This window comes from Mugil cephalus, chromosome 1 (assembly GCF_022458985.1).
Source record: "Mugil cephalus isolate CIBA_MC_2020 chromosome 1, CIBA_Mcephalus_1.1, whole genome shotgun sequence".
Taxonomy (NCBI): Eukaryota; Metazoa; Chordata; class Actinopteri; order Mugiliformes; family Mugilidae; genus Mugil; species Mugil cephalus.
In genome coordinates this window covers 18,540,733-18,565,208 of record NC_061770.1, presented here as the reverse complement: position 1 = coordinate 18,565,208, position 24,476 = coordinate 18,540,733, and the positions used below count along the sequence as shown (strand labels likewise).

General features: G+C 41.8%; 2 protein-coding genes across 5 annotated transcripts; both read right to left on the bottom strand.

The window, feature by feature from the left end:
* Positions 1–463: 463 nt before the first annotated feature.
* On the bottom strand, positions 464–20,716 carry ube4b (ubiquitination factor E4B, UFD2 homolog (S. cerevisiae)). Of its 3 annotated transcripts, XM_047579300.1 has the most exons (29): positions 20,382–20,716; positions 18,606–18,825; positions 16,519–16,654; positions 16,347–16,434; positions 15,845–15,989; positions 15,479–15,704; positions 14,826–15,296; positions 13,170–13,292; positions 12,187–12,328; positions 11,824–11,924; positions 11,512–11,626; positions 10,585–10,668; positions 9,797–9,853; positions 9,300–9,416; positions 7,972–8,070; positions 7,780–7,893; positions 7,445–7,643; positions 7,023–7,161; positions 6,840–6,939; positions 6,522–6,649; positions 6,274–6,372; positions 5,178–5,413; positions 4,921–5,047; positions 4,666–4,810; positions 3,983–4,117; positions 3,675–3,866; positions 3,079–3,253; positions 1,760–1,906; positions 464–1,611 (listed from the first exon to the last, which is right to left on the bottom strand). In XM_047579300.1, exons 1-29 carry the CDS (start codon positions 20,406–20,408, stop codon positions 1,547–1,549), a joined length of 4,152 nt encoding a protein of 1,383 aa, XP_047435256.1. In that variant the 5' UTR covers positions 20,409–20,716; the 3' UTR covers positions 464–1,546. The 3 variants fall into 3 exon arrangements, with proteins under 3 accessions (XP_047435256.1, XP_047435263.1, XP_047435273.1); XM_047579307.1 differs by lacking the exon at positions 13,170–13,292; XM_047579317.1 differs by lacking the exons at positions 13,170–13,292; positions 14,826–15,296 and having other exon boundaries at positions 20,382–20,715.
* A 251-nt stretch (positions 20,717–20,967) lies between these two features.
* Positions 20,968–23,304, bottom strand: rbp7a (retinol binding protein 7a, cellular). Of its 2 annotated transcripts, XM_047607978.1 has the most exons (4): positions 23,104–23,287; positions 22,589–22,767; positions 22,364–22,465; positions 20,968–22,241 (listed from the first exon to the last, which is right to left on the bottom strand). In XM_047607978.1, the coding sequence occupies exons 1-4, from the start codon at positions 23,174–23,176 to the stop codon at positions 22,191–22,193; spliced, it is 405 nt and encodes a 134-aa protein (XP_047463934.1). In that variant the 5' UTR covers positions 23,177–23,287; the 3' UTR covers positions 20,968–22,190. The 2 variants fall into 2 exon arrangements, 1 of the variants encoding a protein (XP_047463934.1); XR_007114367.1 differs by having other exon boundaries at positions 22,184–22,241; positions 22,364–22,767; positions 23,104–23,304.
* Positions 23,305–24,476: the final 1,172 nt, after the last annotated feature.

Here is a 24,476-nt window from a genome sequence, read left to right as displayed (position 1 = left end):
CCTAAATATATTTATTACCTTTGTAAAAACCTGACCTCAAGCTGCTAATAGAGATCGCTGTCAAACTAAATTTCGTTGTAACTTGTGTGCAATGACAATGAAGATCTTTTTTTTGTTCCTAGTTCAAAAAATGGGAACAGCTTCAAGACTATGATTTAATTTTCCAAAACAAAGTCCCTGATACACTTTTGCTTTAACCCATGCCAATAGAATGCCAAGTGTAATCAATTAGTTTCTAACTTTACCAGTAGAAGAATGACTAAGCTAAGTCATTTGCCAAAATAAATACATTAAAAAAAAGTGGGGGACTGACTTTATATTTCCGGGAATTGTTTTTGCACACACATATATATATATTTGACAGTGAATTTACTCTTTATGTCAAATGAACAAACAGACGAATGGCTAAATAGGATGCGCCGATGCATCAGCCTGAGGGAAAAAACAGCAACGACTTGCGAAATAATGTGCATCATCATTTATTTCAGTTCAAAATCCTAGCTTCCAAAACAGGTATGTGGTTAAAGGAAATCATTTCCTGTACAGTTAAGGTCAGCAGGGTCAAGTTAGGTACAGTGCCAGTTGAAAGAGATCGTCTTGAGGTGAGGTGACTTTTAATGGTGTGCTCCTAAGATGGTTGTTTCTGGTGATCATGCTACATTCTTTCACGTTCTTTCCACTTTGCCTAAAAATAGGGTTACTTGTCCATGAGGCGCTTAGGAGGTTCTGGACTTGAGGCCATGCACACACACGCGCGCACACACACACACACACACACACACAAGTAAATTCAGTCTATCAAAGTCAGCGGTGGGGAAAATGTGTCTAGAAGAGGAGGATTTGAACATACTGTGCCACTGCTTATCTTCCTACTGTACTCAAAAGGAAGCCGACATTTAGGATTAGTTTACGTTAAGCTACATCCTTAATACATATTCCCAGCTCTGAACCATCTACAAGCACAAAGTGTGCATAAGTTAGCTCTGGGAAACCAGCGTACACTATGTGGACTCATCATCGTTGTGGTAAAGACAACCGAAGGCTGAAAGCTTTGTCAGAACCCCGCCCAAACTCCCAAATGTTTTGCCCCTCCACTCTCGCTCCAGTGAGTCTTTAATGAAGCCAACATACACAATATTACAAAACAAAATGAGAACCGTAAAGGAGGGTGATCAATGAAGTGACTGTACGCACCTCGCTGGTAAACCTGTTGGTGGTGGAAAACCCACTGTTGCAGCATTAGAATGCATTAACTAATTCTTGTTAAATATATGTATATATTTGGATATATATATACACAAACTCATGAGAAAGAACTTAAAAGTCTTAACTTTATTATGTTTTGTTTTTTTTAGAACCATGATAATGGTTTGAGACAAAAAGGGGTAAATGCAAATAAAAATCAAATAAGGTCTCCTTTTTTCTTTTTCTCTCCATTCAAAATGTTTTTCTTTTCTTTTGTTCTCATTGGTAGAAGTGACAACTGAATTGAGGCGATGTGGACAGATCCCTTAATGATGATTCGCAGGCCACACGTCGGTGGTTCTTAGATGGGCCGCCCACCCTGTTTCTCCCTCATCCAGGTATGGATCCTCTCCTTCAGCTCAGGCACTGTAGAGCGGACAACAGGTCGTGAGAAGCAGGGAAGACACAGACATTAACTGGTAGTAACTTCATTTTCCGAGCATAACTGCTTTGCTTCCTTGGGCAGAAACTCTTTTAATTATCTGTCAATAAAAAAGGATGGTGGTGGGGTTACCTGACTCCAGCATGCTCTCTGTGAGGGGCTGCCTGTTGAAGGGATCAGTGGGGGAGTTGAGCAGGTGGCGCAAGATGATGGATCTGTCCATGATGTTCCCCGAAGGCAGTATCACAGGGTCAGTCATCAGCGTGTCCATCAGAGGGTCTGGTGTAACGGTCACATTTCGAGAGAATTAAGGCAGGAATGACTTGATCGACGACTCCCCAATGACAATCCCGACATTAAACAAAAGTTAAAACCAGCAGCAGCTCCTAAAGCTTTATTTCATCACAGCGGTTAGTGTATCTATTTATTTACAGTCAGTTAAACAAAGTAAATTCAATATTATTACCAAGTAAGATTCGTCTTCATCAAACATTGTGAGAGATGGTGACATGTCTACGGTCAAGCGATGTTTTATATGACAGGAATATTGGTGCACCCATTAAAACGCTACTAAACAAACGATCCTCTAAATACTCATTCAGACAAATGTGATAAATGGTGCCCTACATCGAAATGTCACTGGGTTGTTGCAGGAGTAGGGGCTTGTGTGTTACAAAAATAAAACCTGCCGTGGGAGATTTAAACCACGCAGACAGCTGATACCCAGTCGTCTTGCATGGCACACTCCCATCAACTGTGGTGGGCTGGCTGGCGTATCTGGGAATCAAAGGAGGTATGTGGACCACATTCTCTTTGTGGATTATATTAAGTCTGTGGTTAGAGGATAGCCTTGCTCTAAGCTGTCTATATGACTGATATGAGCTGCAAAATCCACCGCAAACGTCTGGAATCCGACGGGCAAGATGCTGCTGAAGATCCTGTCTGTCAGTGACTGACCCGGGGTCACACAGAAAGTGATTTTTTACTTGGGGACAAAGATTCGGCAGCTAACCAGAAAAAAAAAAAAATACCTTTTATGACTTGGACATGATCAGAGTAATGATCAAAATAAACCTGGTGACTAACCTGGCCACCTCACGTTGCCCATGTCTGAGCCAAAAAAATAAATATGGAAGAGTTTATTAACTCTACAGGACTCCATATACCACTGGCAAGTTTGTCCAGTGGCAACGACACTGGAACAGAAAAACTAGGGTCACAAGCCGTGACTGAAGACCCGACTCTAGCAAACATCTGTCAGCTCGGTGTGTCAGGGTCTTTAGTGACCATCTAAAGACACAGAATAGTCTGTGAAGCAGACATAAAGCTGAACCATTTGCAGGAAGGAGGATGCAGCGCCTCTTGATACAGTTTGGGTCCATTTGATAACCAACCAATATTCCAACCATTTTCTGTCACGCTACAGAAAAACACCTCGGACAAACACACACCTTTAAACTCATCAGGCGCGTCACTGTAGTCCATTTCAGACTGGGAGTTCTTGGCAACTATTTCCTCCACCTTCTCCGATAGCAGCTTGAATTTCTCAATGGCGATGGAGGACTTAATGCCAGCCTTCCTCATCTTTGAGATCACCTCTTCGAAGAGTGCACGGCTGTATGATCTCTGCAAAGGTGCGAGGTGAGAGTTCAGTTTCTTACAGTCAAGGTATTTGACAGTTTAAAAACACAGTTATGTCTGCAAATCTTTCCATATGTTGTGATACTAGATGTCACCAGACACTGGGTTCTCTAATGTAGGGTTTGTGTAACTGTTAAAATACATACAGATCATGCTGGGAAATTAGTAATTCATTGAAATTATTCTCCGTTAATAAATCCAACGTTAAAAAATACAAAGTAAAGTCAATATTTAAGTTTTACTTTGCCTCTACAACGTGGAGTTGGAGCCTCATTATGTTTCTCCTGTGAGAGTCCATCCAGTGTGACACCGCGCTAACTGAACCAGCGCAATATTTGGCTAAGATTATTTTTAATAATCTATATTTGTGATTAAACATATTTTTTCACCTCCCATTTGTACCAACCTGGTCGTCTGCAATTGCTTTAGCGAAGCGAGCGCAGTCTAGCTGCAGGTAGATGTCGGTCAGCTGGTCTAAGAGTTTCTTGGGCTCAAAGCCGTACTTCTCGGGGTTCTCCACCTTCAGATCCCGACACTTGGGCCCGCAGAGCTGCTGGAGGTTAAAGTTCAGCATGGCAGCTAAACGAGGGCCCAGCTCCTGTGCAAAAAAGGCGGCGGCGGTGGTCAGAATAGCATTCGAAATGTAGACATTTCCCCTCAAAGGAGAGATCAGGTGCAAATCACAAAATGTGCAGTGGGTACAGTGACACTCACAGGCCTAAGGAAAGGCTTCTGGACTTGCTTGGTGAGGATGTGGAACATTTCAACGGTTTCTGTAGCCAGGGCCAGATAGGAGCGAGACACCCGCTCATCCTGAGTCAGCTGGGACTGGCGGCTCTGCTGCTGCTCCTGAAAGTTTGAAAGAAAAACACATACTTTTCTGATTTGTCACACGTGCCGCCTGCCAGCTCTCCCACAACAATGGGCGATGATGTGCCCCAGCAAACACACAGCTCACAACATGTGACACCATGGTGATGGTTCTGTCTTTGTCACTTTAATTTGGGGTTGAAAGATAGTTGTTATTGGTGTGGCTGCAATTTTGTTAAAACCGCTGACCAAAAAAAACCCGAGTGGCAACATACTACAGTAAACATTTCAACTTTGACATGTTGCAGTGCTCTTGAGCCTCATGTGTTAACATATCCAGAATTTGGGAAAGTGCTCGCCGCTTGTGTCTGTTTTCCTTTTAGCATGAAATAATTAGGACTAAGTGAATTAATATGCTCCAAAAAAACAGATACAGTGCACCAGATTTGATACCAACGTACTATTTTAGATTGAGAACACAACAGCAATAAGAAAAAAATATCTTTTAGCACGACACAACTGCATTTTAATAAATTAATGTTTTTTTTTTTTACTGACTGAGGTAATGTGAAAGAGATCAAACTAACCCTGGGCAGCTGATCCCACTGCTCCTTATTCTTCATCTCCTCTTGAACTTCGTGGATACGCTTCAGGGACTCGAGAGACTCATCCAACAGGAAGGTGGTGTCATTAATCAGCATGTTGATGTAGCGCACAAACTGTTTGCCAGAACTAGAGGGGAACAAAAGAAGACAGAAGAATAAGTCAGAAATTCTTAAAAAGTAACTGACTTTTTTTTTTGATTTAAGATGACCAAAGCGTTTTGTCAGAGGCAAACTCACTTGAACTCCTCCATGAAGGTACCATGGTGGGCAATGTTCTGCCAGAGACTCTTGAAGATAGTGCTGATATGGTACCGTATGGTGAACTTGTCGTAGAACTCACTGGTAGCACCGGTATGCTCAACATCTGACCAGAGAGAATAGTTTATTAGTCAAAATGGATCACAACAATCATTAATAAAGGATGTGTCAGATATGTAACTACTTTTTCCTCGTTACACTCTTTCCTATTATTTCCCGTTTAGCACATAACTCACCAGTGTAAAACTTCATGAGGGCCGGGACCAGCTGTTTGACAGACAACGGGTGGTTCTCCATCATTTCAGAGAATCGCTGAGTGCGAGGCTGTACAGCTGGGTTGGTGACAAACAGCACCTCCACCAACTTGGCGATGAGGTACGGGTTCCTGATGTAGTTCTGACTGCAGATGAACACCACCAAGAAGGTGACAATGTCCTGAACACACGGCTCGTATAAAACCTGGGGAGAGTACCTGGAAGAAAACAGGGGGAAGAAAGGGTGAAACACACACGACTGCAAAATATTATTGTATATTACGTATTGATAAACAAATGAATATAAAATATGTATTTTTAATCCAATTTATTGATGATAAAAGTAGGGGTGGGAAGTATATCAGTCCATACTGAATACCGTATTTTCTTTTGTTAGGATATGAATTTTTAATACACTGGCATATTGGTGTACTTGATTACACAGCATTTGGAACATTTCGCCACGAGACACTGCTTCAGTTTTTTCAATGTGGTGCTTCTAAACACACATGTTGTGACTACACTGTGAGGCGTGGTGAAGATGGAAATGTCCAAAAAATGTGCCGTGTCAGTTGTTTGGGGTTTCTTTTAGGGTGAACAAACACGATTATTGGGGACAGTTCCCGTTTTGGATGACCCCGTCTAAAGCTGACCCCAAAAATGTCCCCAATTTTAGCTTTTTATGAATGGAAAAAAAAATGTTGCGCACAGACTACAATTATTACGGTAGCAGGTCACGCCGTTATTGACTTTACAGACAATATGTCAAATAAATGAACCCGCATTTGTCCCGGTTTCTTCATTTCATCTTGATAACATTTAATTTTTTTTTTCCTCTCCAGATTTCCACATCAAAAGGCAGTGCTAACACAGGGCCATGAAAACCTGTTTTACTAGTACTGTGGGATTATTCTACAATATTTACTCATCATCACAGCACAATAGTCCATCCTTAGTTAATCTACTGCATTCATTCCTCTCTCAACCAGTAGAAAATGTTGTGAACACGTGATTATGCATGAAAAAAAAAAATACCGTGACATACATATTTGTACAAGGTTGATCAAAGACAACTTACTGAACAACAAAAAGCAGGAACTCTGCCACATCTTCAATGTAAAACTCAGGCAGAGCAGCAAAGCTTTTGGGAATCTCCGGGTTCAGCGGCAGGGTAATGCTAAGGGAGGAAGGAAACAACATTTTAATCACTGCGTTATAAAATGCTCTGAAGTGAGACAGACGGCACGACAGCCAAGAACCAGCGTGACGTGACTTTTTACATCAGTGTCGCCACAACCGACGACAGTCAGAGTTGCGGTGACTCACTTGGGGTAGGCAGGGTCCACCATGCGAAGGATGAGCTGAATGACTGTGCTGTAAAACTGCAGACATCTGCGCAGCAGGTTCTCATCCAGAAGGCCCACGTCAGCGCAAGCTTTGGCTCGCACCAGTTTCTGACAGGACAAAGTCACACACGATGATGATCACGTCTCTGTAAATATGCACCGTTGTGTAATCCAGTAAACAGATCAAGTGTTGCGAGTATTTGTACGCCTGCACCTTTAAGTCTCTGTGCTTAAGGTTTGCTCAGTAAATGAAATGAAACAAAGTGGTCAAATCGATCAACAAAGACATTAAACCGACCTTGAGCTGGGTTTTGCACCGTTTGAGCATCTCTCTGTGCCGACTGGCCAGGGGAGAATCTTTCCATTGGCTCTCGCTGTTTTTGAGCTCCTCTACAGTCCTATCATGTGAAACGACAATATTAACACACACACAATGATTACGTACATAAACGTCCGTGGAGACTTGTATCTATTCGCGTACCTGTTGAGTTCACGGATAGCACGCAACCTGCGGATGTAGCGCCGACAGCCGGGCAGGATGGACAAATGGTGAGTGTGAAGCGTCAAGAAGAAACACTCGGTGGGGAACTTGGGTTCTGAGAACTTGGTGGGGTCTTCGTCTGTAGAGACAAATCAGCAAGAGTTCACAGCTAAATACAAGCTAAAACGTTTTATCATTTCAACAAATGGCAAGAATGTAGATTAGAGTCAGAAAGAATAGATGATGCAATCCTTGCATCGTGTGGATAACTTGTTAAAAAAAAAAAATCATTATCTGGCTTGCTGATGAGTCACCCTGGGGAACTGATAAATATGCAAAATGGCTCCTCTATGTGCAACTGACAGATTTATCAAAGTGACAGCGGTTTATGAGCCAAAGTGGTTTCACTTCTGTTAACTCACGCAGGTCACCCAGCCAGCTCTTGAGCTCCTCCATGGTGGCTTTCAGTCGAGTCTCCTCCAGGCTGACGTTGAGGCGACACCGTGGGTGGAAAATGTAGTAGGGGTCCACCGTCTCCAGCTTGATCTTCATGCTGAGCTGCTGCAGCACCCATAAGAAGTTTAGCATGAAGCCGTCTGTCGACACCAGCTTATCGTCCGTCTAGGAGAAATCAGAAATTAATAAAAAATTAACCTGTTTCAGTTAATAAAAACCTGACATAAAATGTATTGTGAAATAATGGTTAACCCAAATACATTCACCTTAGTAGCTCTGTTGAATGACTTGAGCTACTTACCTGCATCTGGGCTTTCTTCACATTGTAGTTAACTAGAGCTGCCATGTAATTAAGAGCCAACTCGCGTGTTTCTCCATTTAGTAAAATGTTGTGGAGAACTTTGAAGAGGTCACCCTGATAAATACAATAAATAAGTAATTAACATTCATTTCAGGAACTGCGATATAAAAACACTATGAAGCACAAACTCACCCTTGCTGACTCCAGGTAGTGCTGCAGTGATTGGCTGACTACTCGCGTGTTCTCCATGGTGATGGCTGGGCCAGAGAAATACTTGTCTCCTACTTTGGTCTAAACAAACAAACAAACAAAAAAATAATAAGTATAGAGTCAAATAGTGTTGCAATATGACCCTCCCTACATTTAACACATTTAAACTTGGACTTAAATGTCTGTTAAGTCTATTGCAGAATCAGTGGCCAAACACAATGACGGATGAGCCTCCAGTAATTTCATTATTACAAATGTCTGTGGTGACATTACTCAATTTTTTCCTTCATTAAGTTTATGCTGATCTAATCTCTGTAAACAAATATTTTGATATGAATGGAGGATACTGCCATTATCAGACAACAGCTCATGGATAGATTGCTGCTGATGCAAACCAAACATTTCCTACTGCTGCGGCGTGACATTAACAACTTTTAACTGGGAAAAGCTGACTCGTACTACTGCCAGAGCAGTGGGTTTGTCAGTGAGCCTAGCACTTACTGCTATTTTCTATCAGCGGAACGGTTTGTGACTTGTGCCATTACTCATTGAAACACTTCAGTAAACTTTTAGATGAAGAACTGCATATGTCAAGCTAGAGATCGACAGATTTTTTGGGGCCGATACTGATAACGTTTTTTCTTTTTCTCATCAGCCTTGGCCGATACGTACTGCTTTTTCTCCATTTATATGATAAAAATGACACAATGATAACATATGTTACAAGTCGCAATTAAACCAAAAACATCTACTGAAGTCAAAGAATATTTAACACGCTTACGCATTAAAAACAAACGGGTAAAAAGAGGCAGAGCACAATCATTTCCATCTTCCAGCTACACGCACTCTGTTAGTGGGGGAGGGGCAATGTATGGGCTGCACGGGTCCACAGCGCCTGCAGCATCACAGGGTTGCCTGTAGATGCCTGTCTGTAAATCTTGCCGATGTATATGTATCGGTGAACACACTCGCGTTTTAGCTAATACCAGTAAAAATGTGAATCACCCCAGTATATATCAACTGGCCAATATATCGGCTGATCTCTTCTTTCACTGAACAGAATGATGGAGAATGATCAATGCTTTTCATACTTTGTTTCGCCGTCCCCAGAATTCACTGGTCTATATTATTAAACCACACTTGCGGATACCACCATTACCAACAGTGCAGTTATCGCTATTATCAGAATACAAGGTTTCCGACTGCGAAACGAAGGTACGAGAATATATTACAAATTACTGACAACATGGCCTGTGACGCATTTGAACGATAAGATAAGAGCTCTGGGTCACGTCGGTGGTACAACTCACATCATCCTCCGCAAACACAGAGAGGCTGAAGAAGGCTCCCAGGTAGGACAGTCTCTGGATCTCTCGGCCACAACCAGGGCTCAGAGGTTTTGGACACCATAGAGGCAGCGACGTTGCCTGTGCAGAAGATCCATGAGAGAGGCATATTAAAACGCAATAAGACAAACCTTGATTTTACACGTTATTTTGTCACGTTAACAAACCAGAATTAAAACAACGCTTACATTTACAGGGAGTCATTTTATATCATAGTTATAACCAATTGCATTGTTGACAAATATTTGACATAGGTACTTTTCCAGGCACAGGAGAATTCTGTGGAATCTTAAGAGACAACAAGACAAACGAGCAGCTCTTAATTCCCTGCCTTTATTCCAATGAAGCATGCTGGTATGAGGAAGTAGCAAACAAAGACAGTATCTTCCTTTGCAAATAAAACTCGCGGTGTGTTCACAAAGGACACAATGACATAATTGGTCAACTGGCTGCATACTCACCAAATTGCAGACGGGATGAGTCCTTCCAAACTTAATTTCACAAAGCTCAGCTAATGCCTGTAAAAACAACAACAAACACAAATGTTGCAATCATCAATTCCTATTTTCTTTAATGTGATTGTTTAAAAAAAGGACAAACATTGTGGATTTTTTTAAGGGCTGCATTTGGGCTCCATGAACTATTGATTGATAGTCTGTTAAATGATTAACACACTTCCCCATCTCAACTTTTATTCAAACCTAATCATGATGACATTTTTTAGCATCAGTGCAACTTGCTGTTTAAAGATTTGCTTCACTTTTGATGATCTCGTTTGGGCTTTTTTGATCATTTTTGGCATAATTAGATGGACTGAAAACACTGTGTAATGTAAACGTGTAATTTTAATAACCCAAAAGCAATATATGTCCCTTTACAAAGCTTTCACGTCAGGTACAATTTCAAGATTGTCATCTGCTTCATCGTGAATCATTTTACACCAAAAAATAATTACAACTCTCTGAATCCCCCTCTACTCATTGGCGTGATTTTCTAGGCAACACTTCCATGAAATCAAATGAATCGCACCCATCCAAGAGGAGAAGCAGCAATGTGGGAACACCGATACCACATGTTTAAGCATGTCTGCACATGCTGCATGCGATATATATATTACATATCTGGAATTGTGCATCTACTGAGTAGACAGGTGGTGCAACAGGCTGCCTCCTCAGCAAACCCCGTTGTACTCAATGTTCCTGAGAGAATTTATGTGCCGACATTCTGGCCCGGGACGACGTCTCCTTACCATGAGGGGGAACTTAAAGTTGTCACTGTCAAAGGAACATTCTTTCACTGCCAAAGCCAATCCATGGAGGATGGGAATGAAGATCTGAAAAAAAAAAAACGAGATAGAAAATGAACGCCGTGCTTTAATGTCATGCCAACTTTCACAAAAGTCCGGCTCACAGCAACATTTGATATTTCATTTGCCTGAATTAGTGGAGGTTTCTCTGCATTAGTGTGGCCGTCATAGACATGTTTTATTATATGTTTAACGTCATGTATACTGACAAGGGCTGGGAAATATACTGTTACTACACTCTTCATTAGGTACACTAGTGACAACAAATGCATCTTAATACAACAGTCCTGCACTAAATCTAAGCTTCGTGAAGGCGATGGTGTTCCGCATTTGTTTGTAGCACTAGTGAAGTGTACTGTGTTGTTCACATGTTCCTTATTTTCGTCCTCCTCCAAAATGACAGTATATAACAGCCATGACGCTAAGATATAACACTCATGACGCTAAGATTTAGTGCGGGACTGTCAAGTGTCATTGGGTTGCTATTAAATACATGCATGGATTTTTGCATCTGCTTTATTTTCCGAGACTGTCGTGATTCTCTGTCGTCACCTCAGCCGATCTCACATTTGACGGCTCCATGTAAAAGAGGAAGAGGATGCGCTCTCAGTTTGTGTTTTCATGAACTACCATTTCTGCACACCAGAAGTAAAACCACGAAGCAAAATGAGTTGATTCGACTTCACACAGTCTGACTGCCTACGCCGGGTTGCGAACACTTCACAGCTCTATCTGTGTTGACACGTTTGCTTAGCTGTGTGAGATGCCCTATATTTCTTCAATATGCACAACTATGACACACTTTGCACGTGATGTAGGACTTTACAGTGTGTCCTGTAATTGAGCAAGTGTAAACAAACCGTTTCCCACCTGTTTGAAAACTTCTTCCTCCTGGTGAGTGATGCGCACCAGCTCCTGAATAAAGCCATACGGGAGGTTCCGACACAGCATGTAAGGTACCAGCAGAGACTGTTGGAGAGGACTCCTGCATGTAGAAAAAAATAATAAATAAATAAAAAAAAATAATGAAAGTGTCTGGAGGGAAAGTGAAAGAGTAGTTGCCATGGCGACGGAGCGGAAAAGGAACAGAGTGTACACTAGCATGATGGCAGATAAGAAAAAAAATAATAAATTAAAGTAAATAACCCGCAGATTGTCACAGTGAGAGGCTGTCTTTCTTACCGAGGCTGGGTCAGGGTGCCTTGCAGGACCAGGGCAACGTGGGAAATACACTGAGAACGAATGTTACTGAGAAGCTGGCTGACATTTGGTTGGCTGCACATCTGAGGAAGAAACAAAGGAAAGTGAAGAGAGAAGAGACACTGTTAAATCTCCCGTGTTCTTACAGGAGCAAAAACTATAAACAGACTGGCCTTGGAGCTAGCTTGAAAATTAATACTTACAAATCAAATATGCATATGATCTCGTAATGCTACGATATAATGTCTTAAATAGGTTTTATTTTGCAGCATGAGGAAAAGTTATCTAGAATTGTCACATAAATTCTGTTTGAAATGTTTCTTGTTTTCCACAAAGCCATCTAACCTTGGGCGCTTTCCTCTCCTCCATGCCAACACTGTCAAAACGCTCGATGAGGTAGTTCAGCATCTCTGTCTCTTTGCACGTTTCAATGGTGAAGCGGTCGCTGGCGGAGTCGCAGGACATCGCCCCTCCACATGCACCGAGACTACGAACAAGAAGGAGAGGCTCGTTTCAACAACCGAAAAACATCCCAGCGCGGAGAGAGACGTACCGTTAGCGTCACGTAAATTGTTAACAAGCTCAAACCAAGCTTTCAAAGGTCCTGAAAGAAAACAAACTATAATGTATTAGTTAAGGCACTGCAGAATCTCACAACTGGGCTCTTGAGAAAAAGAAAGTTTAGATTAAATATTCAAGAGCTTGTTTGCAGCAAATCTTTATAGTTAACGTTAGGATTCGGCTTGTCACATTCACCTGACGAATAGGAGTTTAAATTTCTGTTAGTGGGCAGCTATAATGGAATTATTTGGACGTGAGTGGATCCAAGCACATCAAATCCAAGTAGGTAATTAAATTAACAGTGTTATTTGTACAGGCAATGCAGGAACATCACCTCCAAGTTAAACTTGTTGGTAAAGCTTGGTGTATAAGAATAAACTACTCATGCGAGTTTTACCTGAATTAAAATCAGAATTGTATTCATTTACATGCTCTATGAGGGTTGAGGACTAGCACAAACTAAAAGCCGACTGACCTCCCCGAACAAATAAGAAATAAGCTGAGAAACGGCTCGTGAAATATTATTTCTACATCCTGCAGCTACTTGTAGCACATTTCCCACTCTGAGCTGTTATACATACCTCCATATTACTAAAAGTAAACACTGTGACGGGGGAAATACACTCTAAGGCGGCATGAGTTTATCTTTCACCACTCTGGCCTGGTGTGTTTGTGCTCCGTTAGTGTAAGCCTGCCGGGCCCATTTTAACACGCCCGTCCCTCAGCAAGCGCACACACGCATCGACACACACCGTGCAGCGGTGTACCTGGACCCAAACTGAACCTGTGCAAAATCCTCCTCCTCCTCCTCCTCCTCCTCCTCCTCAGTTTCTTCGTCACTGCTGTCCTGAGACATGTCAGAGAGGGCAAAGAACAGGTACGAGAAGGGGCTGACAGGACAGGGAAAAGGACAGGCGGAGTCAGGGAACGATTGGAAGAAAGCAGGGGGCAAATGTGAAGAGACAGAAGCAGAATGAAAAACAAATGTGCAGGGGTAACAAGAAAGTCACGAGAAAAGAAGACATACAAGAAGGAAGCGCTAAGGAGATGGGAACGCTTTCTTGACTGCTACTTCTGTGTTTTCAGTATTCATTAATGAGATCTGTCGGAATATTTTCTCAGCAGATTACTGAACCTGTCAACACAAAGAGCCTCGAGGCATCCTGTTTTCTAGCAAACACAGATATGATACAACTCGTTTGTCAAACTACACTCACTTATCGCTTCATCGGGTACACGAGTAAAACAAAGTGCATTCAGTACACAATCAGTACTGCACTAAATCCAGGGTTCCTACGCAAGTATGGAAAGTATAGAATTTGATTTCATAAATGAAGAAGAAATGTATGGAAAATGAAAAGCAGTGTATGGAAAAATATTCATGTTTCCCAGTCTGTCACCACTGTTCAGTTTCCTAAAAAATAAAATTATGAATATCTAAAAAAGAAAAAAAAAAACGTATCGATCTGTTGTTTTTTTTTAAAGTGCTTGGCAGCACAGCACATGTAGGCAACATGACGATCATAGATGGATGATTCATGTGTAACTAAAAAAAAAAAAAATGTGCACTGAATTTATCTGGGTTTGATCTTTGTATGAGCTACAATCTTCTGGAATTTATTTTCATATAAGCTCAGATTAATGAAAACAAACAATTTTATAATTTATTTAGATGATACACAACTATTTACTCAGAAGCCATAAATTTGAATGTTTTCTCACAAATTAGGGTCTGGAAAAAATATGGAATTCTGAAATTTCAAATATGTAGATGTAAATCTTAAATCTGTAAATCTTGGCTTTATGAAGGTTATGGTTAACAGCACCACAAACTACTGTTCATTCTTTAAAATGACCCTTCATTCTGATTCTGTTTTAACATAAACTGAAGATTAAACATGGAGCTAAGAGTTTGTGCAGGGCTGTCGTACTAGAATGGATTCGTTTTCACGAGTGTACCTAATGTTTTCACAAGGTGAGTGCATATCTACTGATTAGTTTTTAGTTAAAGGACTACATATTTTAAAACTATGGAGAGTTAGCAACAAGCAGCCTTAATCATTAGTACTATAAATACTGAAAGTAAACCTTTCAGATTCCAACTTGCCATAAGCTGTTGGGAAGTAACTTTTTCTTTTCAGACTGTGACTATTGAAATGCTAAAATATCAGGTTGTTCATTGACTTTTAGACGAATAGTGTAAATCTTACTCTGTTAAGTTCATAAGTATCTCGTTGGAAAGAGATGCGACTGCATTAACATTAAAATAAATGCAAGTTATTCTTACGCCGACAAAAATAATTAGCTCAAATATTCGGTTAAAATAATCAAATCTACAATGAACGTTTCTCAACAAGTTAAGGGTTTAGTGCGTTTGTTTGCGTGCACACTCCACACTGACATGCAAATGGCAGATGAGATACCTAGAAGGAGGGATCCTGGTAGCAAAGGCAGCCTGTCGGGGATTCAATCTGGGAGAAGGAGGCACCATAGGAGGGGCTGTGGACGAAGACTGGCTGCGAGTCCTAGGTGAGCTCAGTGTTAGGGAATGGGGGCTAGGTGGTGGCACGGGAACTGGGGTGTTGGGGGGAGCAAAGGGCCCCGCGGGGCTGGGAGAGGGTCCGGGGAAACTAAACCCTCTATTACCTGGGCTTGAAGGGGAAGGAGTGGTAACGGAGTAAGGCCGATACCTCTGGGAGATGGGCATGGGGGCAGACGGAGGGTTGAGGGTGTGCCTCGGAGTGGAAGTAGCGGGCGGGCTCGGGGGAACTACAAACTGCGGGGTAGAGGGCGTAGTAGGAACTACACTGGATGTAGTAGGGGTGGGGACTGATGGGGAAGTCATCTTGGGTGCATCCAAAGCCATTGGGTGAGGACTACCACACCCATACAGACTGTGGACAACATCAATAAGAGGAGCATTGTCAAAACTATTACAAAAGTCACAAAGGATCAAGCAAGAACAGAAAGACTAGGAAGAAACGCATGGCAGCTTGTGTAGAAAACAACCCATCCACAGCCATGTCTCTGGGAGCTAGACAGTCAAGAGTACATAACGATGAGTAAAGCTACTTGCCTAGACAGAGAGCTGGCTCCAAAAGACCCAGCACTGGGGCCCATTGGGCTGCCACCTTGGCTGGAGGGCTGCACCAGCGTCAGACGGTGGTCAGGGGATTTGGCTGCTGCAATTGGCTGTGAGGTGGCGGTCAAGCTGGCGAAGGGGTTGTGGACACGCGACTGGGTGGACATCATTAAGACTTCCATCAGGATCTGGCCGATGAGGTCTTTAAAGTCAGAGTATACTGCAGGAGATACAAAAAGATGAGTCTAGTTACTTAATGCAGGAATCCGTCAGGTGTAAACAAGAGTTTGCGTTTTCACAGAGAGCACGACCGTCCAGCTTGTTATGATGATAAGAAAAAAATGTTGCTCTGTGAAATACCATCTCTCGGGTTCTGGTGGAACTCTGCAGCCAACGAAGGGAGAAAGATGACATCTCTATCCTGCTCCTTCCACGATACGCGGAGGATCTTACAAATGAGCTGCAGAGCTTGTTCTTCAGAGACATCTGAGTTTGCAGAGGTTTCCTGAGATGCAGAGGTGGAGAGAACAGCGAGGGTTTGATGAAGATCATGAGCTATTTACAGAGTACTTGCCAAATGGACCAGCGTACTGGTTCTGAGGATACTCATCATTATCTCATGATAATTTGACAAAAAGGCAGGTATGTTTCAGTGAACCAAAAAAAAAAATTAAAATGAAACCAAGATTTGCATTCATGGAAAGTCCCGTATTGCCTTTCTGTAAATAAATAACCAGCATCCTGTCATGTTCATTCACTTTGGACTTGCTTGATCTGAAGACGGCCGTGACCAAACTCACACAGGTCAGATGATTAGAGAGAGAACGGTTCCACTGTTTTGGAGTATTCTGCAGGAGTTTACCTTTTCAGTCAAGTTCCTCTTCTCCCTGCGGTCACTGTCCTCCACCTCCATGTTCTCTATCCCTGAGTCCACATCCACCTGGGACATGCTGAAGTGAAAGACAAAGACACAGTGCTTAATATGTCTCTTCATTCATCAGCAAACCATGCTGATTTACTGTTTTTACCCTTACCTCTTTTCACAGGAGGCAGGGTCAATGTCCATGCTCTGCGATCGGGACAGACTCTGGGACTGAGTCTCAAGGCTGTTGGAGGGAGAGCTGGAGAGGGAGCTCACACCCTCGCTGCTCTGACTACCGTATGCCACCCCTGAAAAAGCAAAACAACGCGACTGAACATCTCTGACACACAAGATAATCACAATCTGCCATAACATTTAGATATTTAGATACAAGTCTTCAGGATTTTTCTTAAAGAACTCTGGGATGGGTGTTGTATAGCTTCAAGTTATATTTTAACAATCAGCTTTTTAAGTTTGTAGGGTTTAGTTTCTGTTTTGCTAAAGGCTGTGGGGCTTGAATCTGTGTAATATCAAAAGCCCCCACACACTTTCGAAGACCTACTACCAACAACAACAAAAAATGTGCCAAGAGTCTCATCTGATTTGTCTCTCCACCAAAAAACATCCATTAGGCACATTATTCATACTGTATATTTATTATCATTTGTACTTGCAGCCTGGAATTTTAGAGCGCTTTTATTTAGTTTTACTCACATCTGTTTATTTCTTTCAGTGCATGGAGCGAACAGTCACAGCACAGAGTGATAACAACACTTCCAGCTGCCAATATAACACATCAATAATGTGTACTCTTCATCGAGAACGTGCTATTTGGCTACGTAACAGAAATAACACAAGATAAATATAACAATCAGATAGACGAGTAAAATTTCATTTACTCATAACGAGAGAGAAGACCAGGTGTCTTGGTAAAAATAACTCCTTCTCAACCTGATTTTCTCCAGTTTAATAGTTGGAAAATTAGCTTGACCTTAAAACCATGAGACAACCAAGAGTCTAGTAAGTGGATTGAGAAATCCAATAAGGTAGGGAGAGGTTGCGTTGGAGGAGAAACTTCAAATATGTGAACTATGAGTTGAGATGCATGAAGTGAATTAATCGGAACACAGCTGTTATTTTCATTTAGAGGTGGAGTGTGATGACATGACAACTACAAGTGATGTACAATTACAGAGGGAGAGGAATTAACGGGAGAGAACAAAGCTCCTGGTGATTGCGAGCATCAAAACAAGTGTTTATTTCAGAGAAATCGCTTCTGAGACACTTTTATAGCAGCGTTGATGTACATGTCTATAAATATTTCTGATGAGAATGCTTCACCATAACAACGATGTGCTGATATGCAGCGAGGCACGATATACCAGGTTTTAGGGCTATTAATCCAGTAGTTTTTGCTTTTATTCTGTATTCAACAAGCTATCCTGCTTCACATTTAGTTTATTTACTGTTTTTTGTTGTTATAATATTGCAGCAAATTCATTGCAACAGTGAAGAAATATCCCACTTCCTTAAAGGAACCCTACATTTTTCATATTTTATTTTATGAGTTAGAAAAGACTCATATTGGTGTTTTTAAGATCACCACGATATGGTGCCTCATTATACCATGAAACAGAAAGTTGATTCATATCCAGAATTTTAAAGTGGACAAAGGGCTGAAAGATCAATCCTCTACTGGTTGTAAAACAGTCAAACGGTGCCTAATTATTAACTCAAATAAAACCAGGTACATTACCAGTGTCAAGGAGAAAACGCACACACTAGTACCACGAGCACTGAAATGTCGACTTGTGCAGCAACAACCACCTCCATGCATACCAACAAACAATACCAGGAAACTGTATACACACATAGCCTAAAGCATGTTCTAGATAGGCGGACAAGTCAAAGCATCAATTCTCAATGCGGAGCACATTTGTGTGCAAACTGGGCCTGGGTTCGTGTCAGTGTCGTTCAGGATGTATGGTGTGTTCTTGCTGTTCAAATATCAAGGTCACAAACATAACGATCCCTTTCAGTGTTGTAAGCAAACAGCCAAGGTTGTTTGTCTTGGAAGCATCGGTGGCAATGTGTCACAGGCACATTTGAGAAGGCCACTGGGATTAGGCTGCAGCTCGCGAGAGAGTTTAACAGGTCTTAAGATCAGTGGTTGACATCAAACCTAATACACCACTGCACTAATTATTATTTTTTAAAATGGCCACACACATCTCAAAATGCGTGGATTTAATGTCTTACCAGAGGTGCCCATAGGGGATGTGGCAGGGGTGCCACTGTGGACATTGAGCCCCAATGATTGAGAGGCAGCTGGTGGCACGGGTTGGGGTGCAGCACCTGAGGGTCCAGGGAGGGGTCCAGGTGGAGTCTCTCTCTGCGGGGAGGTCAGGGGTGTGCTCAGAGGGGTGTTGGGCTGTGACGTCTGCCCCCCTGCCAGTCGTGCCAGTCTCCTTCTGCGAATCTTGAGTGGACGGACACACATGGGCAGATTTACATTTCCACTCAAACTATGTACCCCATGGCCCTGCGTGATTTTAGCCAGAATTGCATCCAGGTAAGTTTCTGTTAGTTAGTTTTTGACTGGTAGTTTTGTTTGGCCTGGTCAAAATAAGAAATGAAGTCCATCGAAAATGGGCATGTCTGGCCCATTTTTAGGGATGTTTAAGCACCTCTAAACTATGTCTCAGCACCCCTAAAAATAAGAATTTAAAAAATAAATAAATAAATAAAACATTTCAAGTATTGTCTGTAAGATAACAAAAAAAGTAGAAAGTATGTGGTGTAAACATAGGGATGCCTACTAAGAGTTTGCAGGTCCATAAGAGAGACAAAGGACAGGATGTCTCTTAGGCAGGGTCGCCTATCTTTATTGACCTCAATAGCTTTAAGTTTGTTTCGCACTTATTGTTTCTACTTCATCTTCTCATTTCACCCAAATATTTTGATTGCTAGCCGCCACAAATAACAAACAGTTTAGGTGCTGATTCGTTTAAAGTCATGAGTTATAAAATGAATGTCAAATAAAACGTTATTATTTTTTAAAGTGAGGCCTCATCGCAGAGATACAGTGGGGTACGTCGCAAGCAAAGACTTCCATCGTCACAACGTGAGATTTACGGTTGTGGGAAATTAACTGCTCACTCAGCTGAGCGTTGGCCGAGTAGCTAAATGCAAAGTGCAAGGTGACAACAAATAATGTGGGACATGTTGCTTGTGGGGCAAGGGGAGCCGCTCAGTGGGCATACAGTGGGCCCAGATGATTGCACAATGGGGGCCCGGTGTAGGTTTTTTATGCTGAGTCGCCTCGCAGGCTAATTTTTTGGTTGTTAGCAAAACAACGTTAGCAACCACCACCAGCTACATAGAAGACACGTCGAATTAAATCGTCGAGCGAAAACACGACGCTACATTTCACTGGGGAAAGACGGGTCAGATTAAACGGGTGCGATATATATTCACACAAACTCTGTGGTTTTGTCTGAAATGAATGGTATCCAGGTTGTGCACTGCCTTGAGCATTACGTTAGCTACTAGTTAGCACCGTGCTCCGGCGAAATGAAGAAACGGAGACATAAACAGCTGAGCCGCATTCAACTTCTTTTTTCAGATTCAGAGTCAGAAAACTTTATTTGTTTTTTGAGGGCACGCGTAGCAGGCGACAACGACATAAGACCGAGTGGAGAAGCTAGTTAAAAAAATAAGTAACAGACTAAAATAAACATAGAATAAACATTTCACTTGCTGTATTGAAAAAAAATATCTTAAATATACCGCTTATGGGGCTAGTTAGATGTCACATATATACGCCGACGTTGTGTCAACGGTGAGATTTTTATCGCAAATGCATTTTTCCCCCATTTAGATTATGCTAATATCCCAGCTAGCTTTCGTAGCAGCTAGGCTAGCACCAAGACCACCACCAAATACGAGAAAGGAACTGGCAAACCTAACTTTAAATTGTAACACCAAACCTATGCCGAACACTCAGTTCAAGCGTTTCCCCCATTGTCGCCTTACCTCGTCTGCGCTCAACTCCTCCATCATCACAGCTAAGTTGGCTAGCTATTTCACTTTACACTGCCTTAATGAGCCAGCCAGAGCCAGCCAGCTAGCTTTGTAGTGGAACTAAATATGCATAGTCTAACTCGGTCGTTCAACAAATACGCGTCAGTCTTGATTGTCTTCAAGATAAAAACTACGACGCCGTTATGCGGAGGCTGGCGAGGTACGAGTCCCCCGAAAAGTCTCTCGTTTTGTTAGATTTCTACCAAGAATGAAACAAAAAGAAAAGTAGCTAGCTATCATACGTCAAAATACAACGGCGGCCATTTTGGTTCTACACGGCGTCACGTGACTTAAGGGACCGTTGTTAGGTTTGTGGATCCACTGTGTCGCATAGATAAATTTAGTATTCAGCATTCACCTGTTGTGTGTGTAGTACATGTCTTGTGCTTTAGTGGAGTTCCACCTGGCTGAAAAGATTCACAATGATGTTCCAATTTTCCTGCTAAATAAATAGCATTTATATTTATTTATTTACCTTTTATTTAACAAGGTAGGAAAAAACAACTGAGAACAAATATATTCCATAGTGTGACACAAGATCACTACAACATGTTTTATTATTATTATTATGTTAGTGGCAGTTACAAACGAATACATATACATTGCAAATTAGCATGCCGCATAGGTCCAGGTTTATTATGATGATATACATTCACTTGCCAGTTCATTGGGTACACTAGGGGGAAATAATGCATTTTAATATAACTATGACGATTATGGTGTTCCACATTAGTTTCAAATAACACAGTTGCTGATTCAACTGTCGTCATTAAAAAAATGACACATGTTTCTATTATTCTGACACTCCTGTTTTCCTGGGCTGGGCTAAATAACAGAAACAATTCAGAGTTCACTTCAATCCGGTTCAACAGCACCACAGACTACATCCTATCCTATGAACGTTAACATTTCAGGCAGGACTATTAAATTGAAAAGCATTCATTTTTACTGGTGTACCTAATGTTTTGGCAAGGGAGTGCATCGTTTTAAACAGCATAGTTCCAAGCAACAACTTCTCAAGTGGGATGACCCAGAGTAACTTTACATCTCTTTCAAACCCATTTTTTTAACACAAAAGTCAAATTTACAACACAAAACTGTATTACAATTTCAAATATCCTACACTTGATTTATGTTACATTAAGTACAAATGTATTGACATGAATGGGAATCTTACAGAAATAGCCATAAATAAATGTCATGTGCGGACCGAATGTTGCTGCACTGACTCCATTTTACATTTCTTACATTTTCTTTATATATTTATTTCATATTTACCACAATATCATCTCACTCTTTGTGTTACTGGCAGCAGGCCTGCCATTACACACATCATGCTGCTTTTGCCCACCCACCTTTGTGTACTTCTTCTCTTGCTCTTTAATTGTATGTACCGCTCTTCGCCCTCCTAATTGCCCCTCGGGGATAAATAAAGCTTTTTCTGATTCTGATATGACAGTTGACACAAATCATTCTTTTCAGCCATCTGAAAAGAGCCCAGAACGTCCTTGATGTTCAGTGTTGTTATGAGGGTGGCTCCTGACAGTTTCAGAAAGCAGCTAACTGAGTTTATGGGAAAAGTAATGCAGTGGCGCCATCTAGTGGCGTGAAGCCCTGGCCTGACGGACGTTTTCTCTGAGCAGTTACATCAAAGAGAAAACACCACAGCCCCTCAAGTCATTCAGGGTTCAGTGTGATGGATCAAGCACTTCCATCAGAAAAAAGGACATCTGTAGAAATCCATCTTTCATTCCTCTTAACTCACTTCTTCTTAAAAACCTGCTTGCAGACTTGTCCTTCACAGTACAGCTCCTGAGGGGCAAAGGTAGGAGAAATATTAATGAAATACATGTTCATTAAGTTTAAAATGTCTTAGTTTGATCATTCTGGGGTATATATAAAAATACATGAAACATATACAATCAAAATCCTACCAGGTAAAGCTTGTCGTCCTCAACCCAGTGAGCCCAGCCCCGGTTCTTCTTCTCTCCACTCTGTTCGCACACCAGCTTGTTCTCCTCCCATTTCACCAGCGACTGCGCAGACGGCAAAGACGACGAGAAACGACAAACTTTTAACAGCGTGCACGAAGTCCAAAACGCCTCACATTATGGGTGAAACACTCGCAGCCTCGCTGCGTTCAGACACGCGTCGTTCACCTTGACTTTTCTGTTGTCCAGCCCCTGCGTGAACTCGTCAAACTCCTGGCCCACTTTGAAGGTGATGGTGTAGTTTCGGAAGGTGCTGATGGTTTTGACGAGGTACTGGTCCCCCTGCTGCTCTATCACCTTCTTCAGCTTGAGCTTCAGAGCAATCTTCCGCAAGCAAGGGCTGATACCTGCAACGGTGGAAATGAATTTCACAGGGTGAGCATCTGGGGGAACAAATTCCACCCTGAAGGCTACAAACACATTCTCACACTGCGGTTTAGAATACGCAGCCCCACGCATACATTAAATAACACTCCTGCAAACGTAAGAAAACTTTCCTCCACTACGGTATCTGACTCCCACGGCTCTATTTCTACATATATCTCTATTTCTACATATATCCGCATGCAATTAAATCCTAAATTGTATGTAGTTGTGAGTTCAAATATTGGCAGCCATGAAATAACACGTCTATTTCATTTTTTAATATTTATAAATGAAAATAACTTGCGTTAAGGACTTACCCAGTGCAATCATGTAGCCCTCCAAGTTGACATTGCTGATGATGTCCCACGTACCACAGAGGCTGGCAGGCATATTGATTATCCCCCTTTTTACACCACAACCTTTCCTCCGAGATGTGTCACTCTGCTGGGTCGATGCAGAACTGCCAAACGTCTCCGAGCCAGTGCTGCTTTGAAAGACACCTGGAGGCATTAAGGTAGGTGTGGCCTGGCATTAAAACCTCTGTCACCAGAGAACCTCTGTCACCTCTGCCCCGCCTCGGGGCCACGCGGTAGGGTGGTTTGCAGGTCTGAGGTTTGCAGAGGACGTGTCAGACTGGTCTCACTGGACAATTTACTAACATGCACGGCTTTCGAAATCGGTCACACAGAAAAGGCGTGCACACGTGCAACGAGGCAAAAATCGTTGGCCTTTGTGGTTGTAGGAAATTTTTTTTCCCCCCCGTCACGCGACAAAAATCACCCCTGTACGCTTTTGCTTTAGTTTTGACGACCGCGCTGATAGTGAAAGAGGAGGAAAACACCAGTTGTTGCTGTTGTTGTTGTTGTTGTGTGGATTGCATTATAACACACCTGTCTTTGCAATGAGGAAAATAACACTGACGCAGGTACATGGTTCACACCTGCAGCGCATGGAGCCTGTCCAAACCTCAGCTGAAGTTTTTTAACTCGTGACTTCCAGAAAGCAGGTCAGGGTGTTTTAGAAGAATGACCTTCTCAGAGCCTGTTTACTCGCCCATAAGGCTCTAAAAGTGGAAAAACTTGGTAACAGGTACGTTAATGAGCCGTTTAATAAGGCGGACTTAGTGAATCAGAGCGTAAACCCTGTTTATTCATGTTAGATGGATTGATAATTAGATGGATACTTTATTTAGAAATTACACTACCAGTCAAAAGTTTTAGAACTTTTTTCTTATTGAAATATATTCAGTTTAATGTCTCACTTTACTCTGAAATGAAAGCACAGACCAAATAAACAACTGGAGTTAAAAAAATAAATAATCATAGAATCAATAAACAACCCGAACTATATTCTAAATTCTATTCTCATCAAAGTAACGATCTTTATCTGATTTAACACGTGAACAAGCTCATGACACTCTTTTCTTTCAAAATAGAAATCAGAATCAGAGAGTTCTTTCCAACTTTGTTGCATGATCTTGCTGTAGGATGAAGCCCTGACCAACTTATACCAGAGGATACTAATTCTAAAGCTTTTGACCGGTAGCGTAGTCAGATACTGACTCTGTCACAGCTTTTTACTCGGCTACTTGTGATTTGTTATTTTAGCTGAAATTCTTTGATGTGAACGTCTCTGAAAGGCACTTTAATCAAACAGCCAAGGTGTCGCCTTCCCGTCCAGTGTGTGTCAT